General features: G+C 44.6%; 1 protein-coding gene across 5 annotated transcripts in view; it reads right to left on the bottom strand.

Moving 5' to 3' along the window:
• CEP170 (centrosomal protein 170) overlaps positions 1-13,801 on the bottom strand; it is a 428,342-nt gene that overhangs the window by 313,639 nt on the left and 100,902 nt on the right. For all 5 annotated transcript variants that reach the window (XM_085611407.1, XM_085611409.1, XM_085611411.1 and 2 more), the window contains exons 2-3: positions 8,356-8,501; positions 954-1,043 (exon numbers count right to left, since the gene is read on the bottom strand). In XM_085611407.1, the coding sequence (XP_085467533.1) occupies positions 954-1,043; positions 8,356-8,460 (195 nt within the window). In that variant the 5' untranslated portion in view covers positions 8,461-8,501. The remainder of the gene's footprint in view (positions 1-953; positions 1,044-8,355; positions 8,502-13,801) is intronic.

Genomic DNA, 13,801 nt, shown 5'->3' with positions numbered 1-13,801 from the left:
TGTTTGTTGAAATTTTACTTTTGATTTTATCTTCCTGCAATTCATCACTGATGAAGAGAAGGCAAAGGAGGATTAGGGAAGGTGCAAAGGAAACATAGTGGCTCCCCCAGTGGAGTAGCAAAATGATGCCCCCCTTGCAGAATGCATAGATATTTATTGGTCTTAGGGCAAATGGGGGCCCCTGTAAGGTTGGAAGCCTCATGTGCCACAGGGGTCTGTGTTATGACCCTAAGCACCCAGGCCTGCTTCACACACTGTTCCACTTCCTCCCCAATCACATAACCTACTTCTCTCAACACTCACTTCACCATCTCTTCCTAGCACACTCCAACTCCAAACTGTTAAAATGTATTTCTAAATAGCTCTTTACACACTGCGTATTTACAAAGAGTAATCATTTATGGTTTTGCTATTAGCAATCGTTTTAGTTCATTTCTTATTTTCGATTTCGTTTTTATTTTTGTAATTGTAAAAGGAGGGAGAGGCAAAAGATGAGGTTATGCCAACAGCAGAACATTAGAATGTGTCAGTCAAAGAAGCTGGCTCAACACCATAGAATAACTCTTGCTATCCCCTTCTTTCTAATCAGTATTCACTAAAGCAAAGTTAGAAAGGGTTGGTTATGGGAAACTAAAAGTTATGAACAATAGTAACAAATTACTCTCTATAACAACTTCCTGACACTGAATAAGCTAAGATGCGGCATTGAACAAGACCATGATCTACAGTAATTGACCCACCATACACCTGTTTGATTACTTTTAGAATTTTATAATGTACGTCAATTTATTATAAAGCATGTACAATTATGTTTTGAAGGGTTGAAATTATTGTAAATGTTTGACGCCACACATTAAAATTAACTAAAAAAAAAAAAAAAGTTAGAGCACTAAAAGTAAGATTACAAGGTCAGAACCAGCAGATCCATTTTTCAAGTTGTAGGAGTACCTTACCCCATTCAAGCTGCCCAAGTCCTTCACCAAGTGTTCATCAGCTGAGGTGTCATAGTTGACAACGGCGTGTTGCTTATCCACACTTCGAGACTTTAAAACACAGAAAAATAAATCTTGGTTACAAAAAAACGAAAGTGCATGGACAGTAATTAAGAAACAGATTTCAAACGACATACTAAGTGGTTGTACATCAACCGGCAGGCAGATTTCAGGGGATATAAATGTAGAACTCAAAAGTCTCCTGGGTGCAAATAAACAATTTAAAGATTGATGATTTTCTGTTTCAACAGCTCTATTTATATTAGGAGCCAGCACTCCCAGGGCAATTGAAACCAGCAAACCTGGAACAGTTGTCATAGTCATGTTCCAAATGAATCTAGTAATAACAACACACAGGGGAACTGGGGAGAGTTTGAAAGAAGTTGTCACTGAAAGATGCATTACCTCCTTTCCCAAAAATAGTTAATATACTGTAGGCTCATATGGTAGGAATATCCATAATTAGCCACAACACACTACTGTGTATGATACACATACTACGACATATGTCCAACACAATGCAATTTGCGTTTGAACCAAGAAAGATGGCTGTTAACAAGAAATTATCTTAAAAGAAACTTACAATTTTAATGGACAGCCCCTAGAAACGAATAAGGAGAGGGAATGAAAAGCAAGAATCTAAAAGTGCAATGAAATTCCTTTATAAAGTCAAAAGAGATAAAGGGTTAACAACGAAGGCAGCTTTTTCTACAACGGTAGACATTAAAGCTGTTTGTTCAGAATTTGTGTACTAGGCAACAGTGCAATTACAATGGCCAATATGCTGGCTAAGCACTACACCCAACCTCGAGAGGTCTGATCTGATGAGGAAGCTACGAAGAGGTTACATTATTGGTTGGTTGCTAACCCCGGGAGAGGACGACACCTTTCATAATAGATTTGCCAAAGTATTGAAAATGTGGTTTAACAAATATATATATGAACGCAGACAACCCCGACAACATGCTCTGCATTTGCCCTCTTGGTCACTGCCCAAGATGAAAGACCTGGCAAAGGGACACAATATAAGGGCATGGACTGAAGCGGTGGTGGAGTCAATGGGAAATTTATACAGGGACAGATTGTTTTACACGTTTGCTTAACTATGTGAGACATATGGTACACCACTAGGACAATTTCTCACATATAATGCTCTTGTATACCGATTAAATCAAAGCTGGTGGCAGGGGCAGGCGCAGTCGGAGCCTATGATCTTTGATCCAGAAAAAGTTTACTGACCCAATGGCATGGTAAGAGGGCAAATATCACACTATACAATTCGCTGCTCACACAACTTAACGCCTGGAGCCTACAGAGCCAAATTAAGTGGGTGAGTTTCATGGGAAGGGGCTTGTCTGAAAAAGTGGATGCCTGCTCTGCAAAATAACAAAAGTGTCAAGAAATCAAAGTTTCAAATTTGAAACTAGTTACTTACCTGTACACTATGGTTCTCCAGTATTGATATCTTTCATAGATTCACATGCTTGTATCTTCCCCGTTGTCATGGTGGGAGTCCCACATTAAATGAATAACAATAGCAGTAAAATAAAAACTGCATAGAAAACCCATAGGGAAGTATAGTGTTTGGTAACCTATCATCATTATTATGTGGTCCAAAACTCAGCCAATCAGCTGCCCGCCCTGACATCACACTCCCCAGCAGAGCCACCATACCTCAGATTTCCAGCCACGAGCGAGAACCAAGGATGTATCTAGAGATAAAATGGTCTACCTGAGAAACGGGGAGGCGGGTGGGCCGCATGTGAATCTATGAAAGATATCAATACTGGAGAACCATAGTGTACAGGTAAGTTACTATTTACTTCTCTAATATTGAATCTTTCATAGATTCACATGCTTGTATCAGAATAGAGAGCAGTATGTATACCATATTGCGTTTCCAGAATAGAACCCCCTTTTTTCACAGAGCTCTGCTCCTTATCACTAGGATATAATAAACACCTAGAACCAAGAAAATATTAACGACCATGCATTGAAAGAAATTATCCAATGACAACATATATATATATATATATATATATATATATATAATGGCTCCAACTGCACCTGGGACCAGCGCACTCACGGACGGGTGCTTTGTAGCGCCGAGGTGCAACCGCGCTAAAAATATTCGCTCACTCCTTTTTCACCATCCGGTTTAAGGAAAGCACTCGCACGGGTTATCTTTCGTATTCTTTATTCAGACCGCTTTAAAACATGACGCGTTTCGGCTTGCGCCTTAAACATCAGATTAAGGCGCAAGCCGAAACGCGTCATGTTTTAAAGCGGTCTGAATAAAGAATACGAAAGATAACCCCTGCGAGTGCTTTCCTTAAACCGGATGGTGAAAAAGGAGTGAGTGAATATATATATATATATATATATATATATATATATATATATATATATATATATATATATATATATATATATATATATATATATATATATATATATATATATATATATATATATATATATATATATATATATATATATATATTCACTGAAAAAACCATAGGTTTCACACATGTTATAGTCAGCTGGAAATTTCACTCGTAAAATACCATTGAAATTCCCCCGTTATAGTTAGTTCAGCTAAATATAACTCGCGCGACCACAATCCACTGCTGATGACGTCACATATTACATCACTCATGACATGGTCAGTGACATCACTCATGACATCACTGATGACATCATCCAGTGAATATGTGTCTTTCTGAAAAATAAATATTTTTTATATATGTATATCTAAAGGTTAATGGAAGAATAAATGGGTAAATAATTGTCTAAATGGCCACATTGTCAGTGGAATTGTTATTTAATTTCAGAAACGGGCGTTAACATTATTCGATGAGGGGAAGGAGCCAAGATGGCGACCGGGAAGGCAGCGTAGACTCCCGGCTCCGTGAACCTCCTCATCCCGCACGGATATCCTGCACGAGATCCTCAACCTGTGCTACGCGGTCGTGTTTCTGAAGGAGAGTGGCACCCGACTGTGTGACTCCGAGGTTTCTGGCTGCGGTATCGCCGGAGAAACTTTCATTAGAACTTTGCGGCCTGTGCGGCCCTGGAGCCGGGGCCTCAGGTGGACGCCGTGGCCGGGTGGCAGTTCAACAACAGCGGCCTGTTGTGACTGGGCGGAGGCGGTCCACCGGAGCGGTGCCAAACTCGGCCTACATTTCGTCGTGGTCGTTTCTCCTGTCAAGTGTAGCGGACCGAGTGCATGCCCGTGGGTGCACTTCTCAGATCCTCCGGTGGCTGCCCCTGCCTTTGATGGTGGGCTGCCCGGCCGCCGCCCTTATCCTGCCCTGATCATTGCGGGCCGCCCCCGGATTTTTACGGGAGCGGGTCCGTAGTGGGGACGACTATTGCCCGTGACCACGCAACGGATAACTTTTCGCCTGCCCCCGGAACCCGGTCACCAGCGACGTGGCCATCGAGACGCTTGTCCCAGGGTCCCGGCCCCGGTGAGGGTCGGGCATACTCGGCGGCCATCTTGTTGCGATGAAGCCTACCATCCTGTCCGCTGGGTCGCAGCGGGCTTGTGAGAGTGCGACTCTTGGGAGTGTGGCGGCGCGATCGCAGAGAGCTGTGCTGGGGTACGGCGACCTCCTCGAGGCCCTTGGTGCTCTTCACTCCTCCTTGATTCATGGTGTCGGGGTCTTGGGGGGTAAGCTCGACGGTGTGGCGTCGGCGCTGGGGCAATGGCGGCCCGCCTGTCCGCAGGTACACAGGGACTACCCACACTGCGCACAGGAGGACACTTTGGCGGCCACCCCTGAGGTTAGTGCACGGCCGGACACTCAGGCCAGTATGCTACAGTGTGTTCGTCCGGCTGAGGGCCTGATTTGTCCTGGAGGCATTGGACCTGAGTGGGATGTGGTAGCCTCGTCTCGTACGTGCCCTCCTGCGACCCAGGGACAACTCCAGCAACTATTGTCTGCTTTGGCTGCTTCTGCCTTCCTGGACCTTGAGTGCAGTGCATATCCTGGGGCAGCACTGGGAAGCCTGTTTCTCCACGCTGCGGACTGTGTTGATGCTCAGAGACTTCCACCCCACCTGTGTGCGTCGCTTCTCGGACGTTTTTGGGCAATCCTCTACCTTGGAACGTCGGATATGGTGCTGGGTCGAGGGGTAGGCATGGGCAGAATTCCAAAGAGTGGTCAGGGATAAGGCTGATCCTTCAGGGGTGGTCATCTAGTGGACGGGCGGGCTCAGGGGTTGCGTGCTCTCCTGGCATAGCTAACAGCATAATAGGTGCATAATGCTCCCCATCTTTCTCCGAGAAGATCGCTTTTGTGCTGTTTATTGTTCACTTTGGGGGAAACTTACCGTGCGGGAGGGAGAAGCCGGGGGTATGTTTTGAAGGCCCTCCTCCAGTTTATTAATACTTTCTCTACCCCCCCGTCTGGTGGGGTTCTTTTCCTACTTCTTTTTCCCTATTCTCCTATATTTCGGGTCTGGTTCCAGGGCGACAGGCACACTGCTGGGGGGGGGGGCCGTACTCATCTGCAGAGGTGCAGGGTGGGGGGTTGGGGGAGGGGATTCTTTTGTCTTTTATCTCTTTTTCCATGGCCTCCTTTTTCTTCTCTGATTCTTTTTGTTTTTCTTTTCTGGGATCAGCGTGATACACCTCCTTTGCTATGACTCGTTGCCGCTCCATGTGTACCACAATTTCCGGGGTGCTCTCCGGGAGTTCTGGCGGGGGACTGCAGGCGCAACTGCTTATGATATTCTTCCTCATCCTGATGTTCTTGTGTTGCGCCATTGACTTAATAGATTGCTGTAAATCGTTTACGTCTATTACTCTGCATACCTGTAATTGCTGTTTGAAAATTGTCTGGCACCTGATCCTTCTGCCTCGTTTCATTATAAAACGAAAACCTTCTTCTCCTGGTGCCCTACCTACGCTGTTCACAGTATTAGCATCACGATTCTGCTACCCGATGTGCTGCCTGTGTCTACACTTGCCTGTTTTTGCTCTGATTGCTTAGCGGCCGGCCCCGGGGGGTTGTAGGCCCATACTTGTTCTCTATTGAATTGTCAATAAAGGTTTTCAAAAAAAAAAATAAAAAAAAAAAAAATAATTGTCTAAATGGATGTTTTTTTTGTAAAATTAATTGTATAACTGACTTATTAACATTATCTTAGTGAATACGGTGATGTAATATGTGACATCATCAGCAGTGGATTGCGGTCGCGCGAGTTATATTTAGCTGAACTAACTATAACGGGGGAATTTCAATGGTTTTTACAAGTGAAATGTCCAGCTAACTATAACATGTGTGAAACCTATGGTTTTTTCAGTGAATTTGCAAGGTTTTTTAAATGCTAATTCCCAACTATAATGTGTGTGAAACCTATGGTTTTTTAAGTGAATTTGCAAGGTTTTTTAAATGCTAATTTCTAACTGTAACGTGTGTGAAACCTATGGTTTTTTAGTGAATTTGTAAGGTTTTTTAAATGCTAATTTATGTATGTATTATTATCTTTTTTATATATTTATTTTACAATAAACTTCCTATGTATATAGTTATAGATTGACTGTATCCTGTAATATGGAATGGCTCATTTAAAAGGTTTTTTTTTTTAAGGGTTTTTCACCGTGCGCGCACCCCGCGATTTTTTGAAGAAAAAAAAATGTTTTTTTCACCCTTCGGGGTCCTTCAGGGACACCCTGACAAAGGCTAGGGGGTCAGGAACTCTCTACCCTGCCCCCTTTTCACGTTCTCCACCTTTGTTTTTCACTGCCACACACAAAATGGCGTCCGACACTTCCTGATTTCGACCGATTCGAATGTTGACTGACATCTAACCACCAATCAGAATTACGCTCGCGCACGGCACCGTGCGCGCACGGTGCGCGCCTATAGATATTTATGTACTTTTAACTGCAATTTTCTCAGAAACTACTGAACAGAAAGGAAGAGCAAGGGGCACTGGGTGACGTGCATCTTTTGAAGGATAGTCTCCATTTCTATTGGTGGGACTTTAACCAAGGAGAATGTTGAAACCACAATGGGGGAAAGGGCATAGAAGGGCTGGCAGCACAGACCCCATTGACGCACTCTTTTTCACATTATCTCCTGGTGTGGTGTGATGTACGCACAGGTTAGTGATACTTTAGCCGAAAAATAATCTTGAAACTTTACTGCAGGAATAGTCTCCTGCTCATGATTCCAAAACTCAGTAAGGGGTTTGCCGACTATTAATCCATTACAATTTGAAGTAGTTGACTACTACAATTGCCTCTTCTACCCTCAAATTGAATTATTATTTTGCTGCTTCTTCTAGAGCACGGCCTAAAAGAGCTTTCTGCATAGGTTTGGTGAAGAATGGACAATGATGTAGAAGCAAGACAGGGAATCAATTTTCTCACAATTCCTCACTTCTGAGTGACTGGCTTCAATAAACGTTTAGCACAAATGCACAGAGGCAATGTTAACCATGCTCCATTTTACCACTGAAAAAGTTGTCAAATTATTGGCCTCTTTGTGGTGTAAGGACACTGTGTGCAGACTGCTGTGTGTGGGAAGGGGGGTTATGTTGGGGAAATTGGGTCTTGCAAACCTTCTGCCTACCCCCATGTGTAAATTACATGTTAGGCATGTGCTTGAGGACCGGAGTCGCTTGTTTGAGATCTAGCATGTTGTAATGAGAAGGCGTCACAGAGTACAGCTTCAGTACCCTCTCATGCGAGCGGTTATGCGACACTTCTTAAATAAACCCTAGGGCACTACAACACGCTTCTGGGAACAGATAAGAGAATGGGGGGACATGAGAGAACAAAAGATTCTTGAAAGTGGGCTTCTGCTGTGCCTCGGCCTCTCCACATGCAAATACAAGGAGCCCTTAGGAAAATGTTAAGAACCAGAATCAAACGTAATGTCTATGTATTTGAACGATTATCACTATTTGTTTCTTTTTGAAAAAGCAATAAAGAATTGAGATACAAAAAAAAAAAAGAAAAACGAACAGGGTTAAATGCTAAGATGTTTCCATTACAATGCCTGTCTGCTTTCAGCCCGATTTTTTCCACAGACTGCGGCTCATTGGTGTATTAGTCAAACATCAATAAGAGGTAATTGTAATGTGTAGTCTGCATCAGTGTGAATAATACATCCTTCAATTTCTCTCCCTGCCATTACTCACTGAAAAAAATGAATTGCTTGACAGCTATATTTGACACCTCTTTGCAGCTACGTATGTGTGGGGAAGTTGTATTTTACAGCATATCATTACATAGTTGTGCAAATGAAATTCTTCGGCATGATGACAGAGCAGCAGATAGACATTTGCCGAGATTATTATGCCATACAATCTGTTCCACAGAAACATGGAGGGCTGATGCAATTACCTGCAACATCAATTCACAGTCATCTCTCCCAACGAAAATCATCTCTCGGGGCAGCCGGTGGCGCGTGCCTCCACTGCTCACCAAAAACCAGGATGTTAAGCTCATTTTCTGCTTAGCTTCTCAGTTCTTAGCAAATCGACGTCATTCTGCAGAGTGAGAGAAAAATGCGTTTGGATATTTTTAGCTGTAGCTAACCTTGAGCAGTGCAGTGGGCAAGTGTTCAGCCGACAAGTGAAAAGCACGGTTATGTCTACGTTTCTCTTCCAAGGTACCAAAGCCAAACAAACAACTGCACGCCGGTGTGCTGTGTTAGGTGTTTGCAGGTTCAAAGCACATGTTGAATTTTTAGAATATTAATTACAAATGTTCGTCAGGTCAATACCACACTAAACTAATAACTGTCAGCAAACACGAGAAAATAGGATTCTGGTTTTATAATGACCGTAGCTACAATCTTGCCGTTTAATGTGTACGAAAGGGTATTACAACTACCCGTTATTAACAACTTACAACTCTGTTCTATAGCATATCAAGGTTTAGACATAGATGTAAATCAAGGGCTGCAGGCTCGCGTCATAAAAAGTACGTAAACAAATTAGCAGTGACACTTCATTTTATGTTGTCTGGAACCGCGGATTGCACGTGCGCGCTTTCGTCACTCCAGCCACGTTCTGCATTGTTCTGAGGGTCTACCGTCGTAGACTGTTGGTAGATTCATTTGATACTGTGTTGGACAAATTCTTATAAATTGGGCTAACGCTGTGTGATTTGGGTGCAAGGTGAAGGTCTGAGGGCTTTTATAGTACCATACATGTCTTAGGTCAATGGAAGTGCCCACTGCCCACCGGATGGAGTTGTGTGTAGTGTTTGTTGGTAGCAAGTGCTGATGGGTACTGTGACATACATGTGACTTCAGGGCAAATCTGGGCCAAGCCTGCTGCATGTTAGTTTCTCTGTCCAATGTGTTGTTGGATGGTACTGTGCAGCCTGATGGTGAGCAGTCCTGTTGAGACATTGGTGCTAGCTAATCATACGGCACATCTATCTGGTCTGTGTGGAATGTATGCAAGCTATATTGTCTATCGCGTTAAGTTGGAGCGTTGCATTTTTGTTGACAATTGTACTCTTGCAATCATTACTGCATGAGGCGTGCATTTGGGTTTCTCACTTATAGGCATCTAAATAGCAACCAGACAGGTAGTGAAGTGCTGTTATTTACAACCAAAAGAACTGAATCACATAGAGCCAAGTAATCTAGATGATGACACCAGAAGAATCTACAGCACTTTTTATGAGCAGGGACACTGCCCAGGGTTGTAGGTTTATGCCAAATGAGCAAGATAAATGGAATAGGAATCACATTTGGTTACGAGCAGAAACAGAGCAATGTTCACATTTCATTTACTGTGTGTAGGCGAAGGAAGATTAGTTTGGACCCGTGAGGAGTGTGTTGTTGTAATGAAAGGAGTCCATTAATCCAGGTGTAGATTAAGTAAAGTGGTTTATTAAGTAGTTAGAATTAAGAGCCCCACTAGGCGCAGCCTACCTGCTCCTCAGCCCATACTCCAACTGGCACTCCCAGACATCCAACATTCCACTGCATCACCACGCACCAACATTCCACACCACACTCGCACTGGCTGAGCAGCAGATATAACACATCTCCCTTCTTTACAGGGAAAAGGAACACAATGCGACTCCCCAATGGATAATTTGCATTCGCAAATGCATCACGAAACAAATTAGATGCAATAATTAAAAGAATAACAATCTAGCGAATAATAAATGGACATATCGCCATCTGATGAAGAATGCATGTAACTAAATTAGAAGTAATACATAAGAAACCATGCATAGAGAAACACTAAATAACAGAAAGACAATTTAGCGAATAACAGATGGACATATCACTATCAGATTAAGAATGCATGGAAACAAATCAGATGTAATACATAAAAAGCCATGCATGTAAAAACACTAAGTACCAGATGGATAAATAAAAGATCACACATATACCTGCACTAAATAATAAAAGTGACATCACCACATCTCCTTCCTTTCAAAACCACAGTAGACCGCACCGCACTGTACCAAGACCCACATCTCATACCGAAACCCACATGCCACAGAATTTGCCGGTTGGCCAGACTAGCACGAAAGTCAGCACACAGGGAAAAAAAGACAACAAAGCAGTGCAGCAGAGAACAATGAAGATCATAAATACACATCAAAACATTAACATACTAACATACAATCAAACAATACTACACTCAATTACCCACCAAAAGAAAAAAACTCACACTAATACACAAGACCAAGGGTGAATTATCCAGCACAGTCATCTCAACAATGAACACCTCTGGACAGGTGACGTGTCCACGCACAGTCATCCCAACAAACCTCTGGACAGGTGACTTATCCATGCACAGTCATCCCAACAATTAACACCCTGGAACGGTGACTTATCCACGCACAGATATCGTAACAACGAAAACCTCTGAACAGATGACTTATCCACATACAGACATCCCAACCACAACACCTAGAAATGAGAGACGTATCCACAGCAGTCATCTCAACTACAACAGGAAAGGGGTGACTTGCCAACATACATACCCACACCAGCAAGAATTTGTGACTTTTCCTTGGAACAGTCATCCTTGAAAACAAACAAAGCATTTTAGGAGTATACGCAATAATTATTCCATCCTGAAAACTGTGCAGCTTGTGCACTGCAGAAATTTGAAACTGACACTATGTGTAATTTATCACAGGAAACCTATGGGTGTGACTTACTCATGTCAGTCATCCCATACAGAAAAACAAGAAATCCTAACATCAAGAAAAGCGTACTTGAATAAAACAAAAGCCACAGCCGCAGACTAGCAACAAAAATGCTCATGAAGAAATAGAACTTGTAAAAAAAAAAAAAACAATATATCACTACCAATTTTGGGCGCATCAAAACATTCAGTCTCACACTGGAGACCAGCGCTTCCTGCGTTGAGCAACTCCTCACCCGAATATACTGCCACACTGCCATATGCATGAGTTCACCTCTGGCTTGGTTGCAGGCAACAATGGCAAGTCAAACATCACCCCTTCCAAGACCACAAGTTGACGCCAAAACTCAATGGCAGTTGTAATGCGTCATCCTACTGGCAGTATTCTCCATCATAGTTCCACAAAACAGTGCGCAAAGTCGAGGAAATCCCCTACACGTACTCCCACACTCACCAGCACAGAGGCGTCTGGGATGAACCACAGACCATAGCCTGAACATTCCACTGCATCACCATGCACCAACATTCCACACCACACTCGCACTGGCTGAGCAGCAGATATAACGTGTGTGTGTGAGGGTGAAGTAAGGAGAGGGAGACGTCTTGCCTCAAGACTCGAAAGAGGGTGTTTTCCAGTTAGTAAACTACTCAAGCCTTATTGCACGCTGTTGGACTTGGCCCTTTTTGCAGGGTCATCCCTGAACTTTTTGCCTTTCTCCTCATATTTTTTCTGACTTGATGTTGGTGGTTTTAGGACTCTGGGCACTTTAGCACTGCTGCCCAGTGTTAAGTGCGTGTGCTCTCTGTGGTAAATGTGGTAAGATTGGTTTCCACCTGTTTGGCTAATCTAATTTACCTGTCAGTCCCCAGTAATGTGGTATCTCATATACCCAGGCCAGTAAATTAAATGCTACTGGTGGGCTTGCAGAACTGATTACGCCACCCACCAAAGTAGCCTTTCAAACCTGTCTCAGGCCTCTGCCATTGCAGGGCCTGTGCGTGCAGTGTTACTGCTGCTGTGACGTGGCACAGAAAGTGGGTGCCACGTCTGTGACTCCATGTTTACTACACATCAGTCACCCCTAAGGTGGGCCCTAGCTAACCCAATGGGCAGGGGGGATTGTAGGTAAAAGGTAAGACATGTGACTTCACTGTGTGGCATGTCATGGTAGTGTCAAACAGACATTTTGGTTTCTCACTACTGTGAGGCTCATCTCTCATAGGAATGCATTGGGGATTCCCTGATAAATGTTCCAGTGGTAATTCCTGATCTGAGAGGAGTAGAGTGGTCAAGTTTGGTATGTTTGGAATAGTGGTAATGCAGGCTGCGCAATGGCGTTCTCAGATTTATCATCACTATTTTAGAAATGACACTTTTAGAAGCTGGCATTTCTGTGTGCTATGTGTCTGCCAGATGTGTATTTCCTGTCTGGCTCTGGAGTGACAGGGGCTGGTAAGGTGTGTGGCTCCAAGGAGGGCAGGGTGGGTCAGCGCTAAGCTGAATAGGAGATCTGCATTTGGAGTAGTGGGAGGAGTAGTCCCCTGTACCTAAATAGGTCTGTGCCTGTCTGGGTGAATGCTGGCTCGGCCCCTCTGATGACCGAGCCCCCACTTGACCAAGGTGAAGAGAAGCACTGTAAGCAGAGTGCTCCAATATCCCCCGGAAACAGTTGGAACTGGTTCTCCAAGCCCTGTGCCAGGGCAGAACAAAGGGAAATGGGATATAAATATTGGGGCTGTGACCCCATATTTGGGGTGGGCTGTTGGGTGTTTACTGCCGGCAGGCTGCCGGACTGCCAGGAGGAACCACCGTGGAACTCAAGTGGCTGCCTGTGTGGAGGTTGGAGGGACTGTCAAGGGGCCCTGCGTGCTGGTCTGCCTGTGCCCTGTCTCTGGACCTCTCCTAGAGATGGTGAAATGCCGACGAAGTACCTTGCTGCCTGATGTGGAGCATTGCCCATAGTTGGAAGGACGCTCCTCCCTTTGTCTCCAAGAGCGCTTTTTTTCTACTGAGAAGTGCATGGTTATAGCTCCCCTTTGGTACTGGTGACGAGGGCAGCGCATGGGGAGCGCTGCAAGTGGCAGAGGGATCAGTGCGTGGCCGATCCCCTGTGGTACTAGCAAGGAGGATGTGTGGGCACCTTTCAAGGCCGTGAGCGGAGCCTGAAAAGTGGGTTCCTACTGTGGAATTAGGCTAGAACCACCGCAACACGAACCGGAAGTCAGGCGGAGGTGCCTGACCCTGGATGGGGCTCCCGTGAGGAAGTGGAGAGCCCCACAAGTTCCATTTGCCTGGTTATTACTGACGTCCTTGAGAATGGGGCTGACTGCTAGAGAATGGCCCCAGAAGCCAGGCAAAAGCAAAGCCTGATTGTGTGTGGGGTCGCCGCCCTCCGGAGGAAAGGAGCACAGGACACTGGTATCGCTGAAAGTGCATGGTGAGCACTTTTCCTACTGTTACTTGGGCGAAGAGAGGGGGCTGCGGGCTCCGGGAGAACAGCAAACAGGAAGACAGGCAGAGGTTGCCTGGTTGGGGGAGGGGCCCGGCCGAAGTTAGAAACCGCGCCTCGCAGGTGCCAGAAGCTGAGGTTGCACCAGACGGTCCGGAGGCTCGCAGGCTCCAAACAGTGACTTCCCACCTCCCCCCACCGGGTACAGGGAGA

This window comes from Triturus cristatus, chromosome 6, assembly GCF_964204655.1.
Source record: "Triturus cristatus chromosome 6, aTriCri1.1, whole genome shotgun sequence".
In the NCBI taxonomy this organism is placed as follows: Eukaryota; Metazoa; Chordata; class Amphibia; order Caudata; family Salamandridae; genus Triturus; species Triturus cristatus.
The sequence above is the reverse complement of the archived record's forward strand: the minus strand, read 5'-3'. Positions and strand labels throughout refer to the sequence as shown.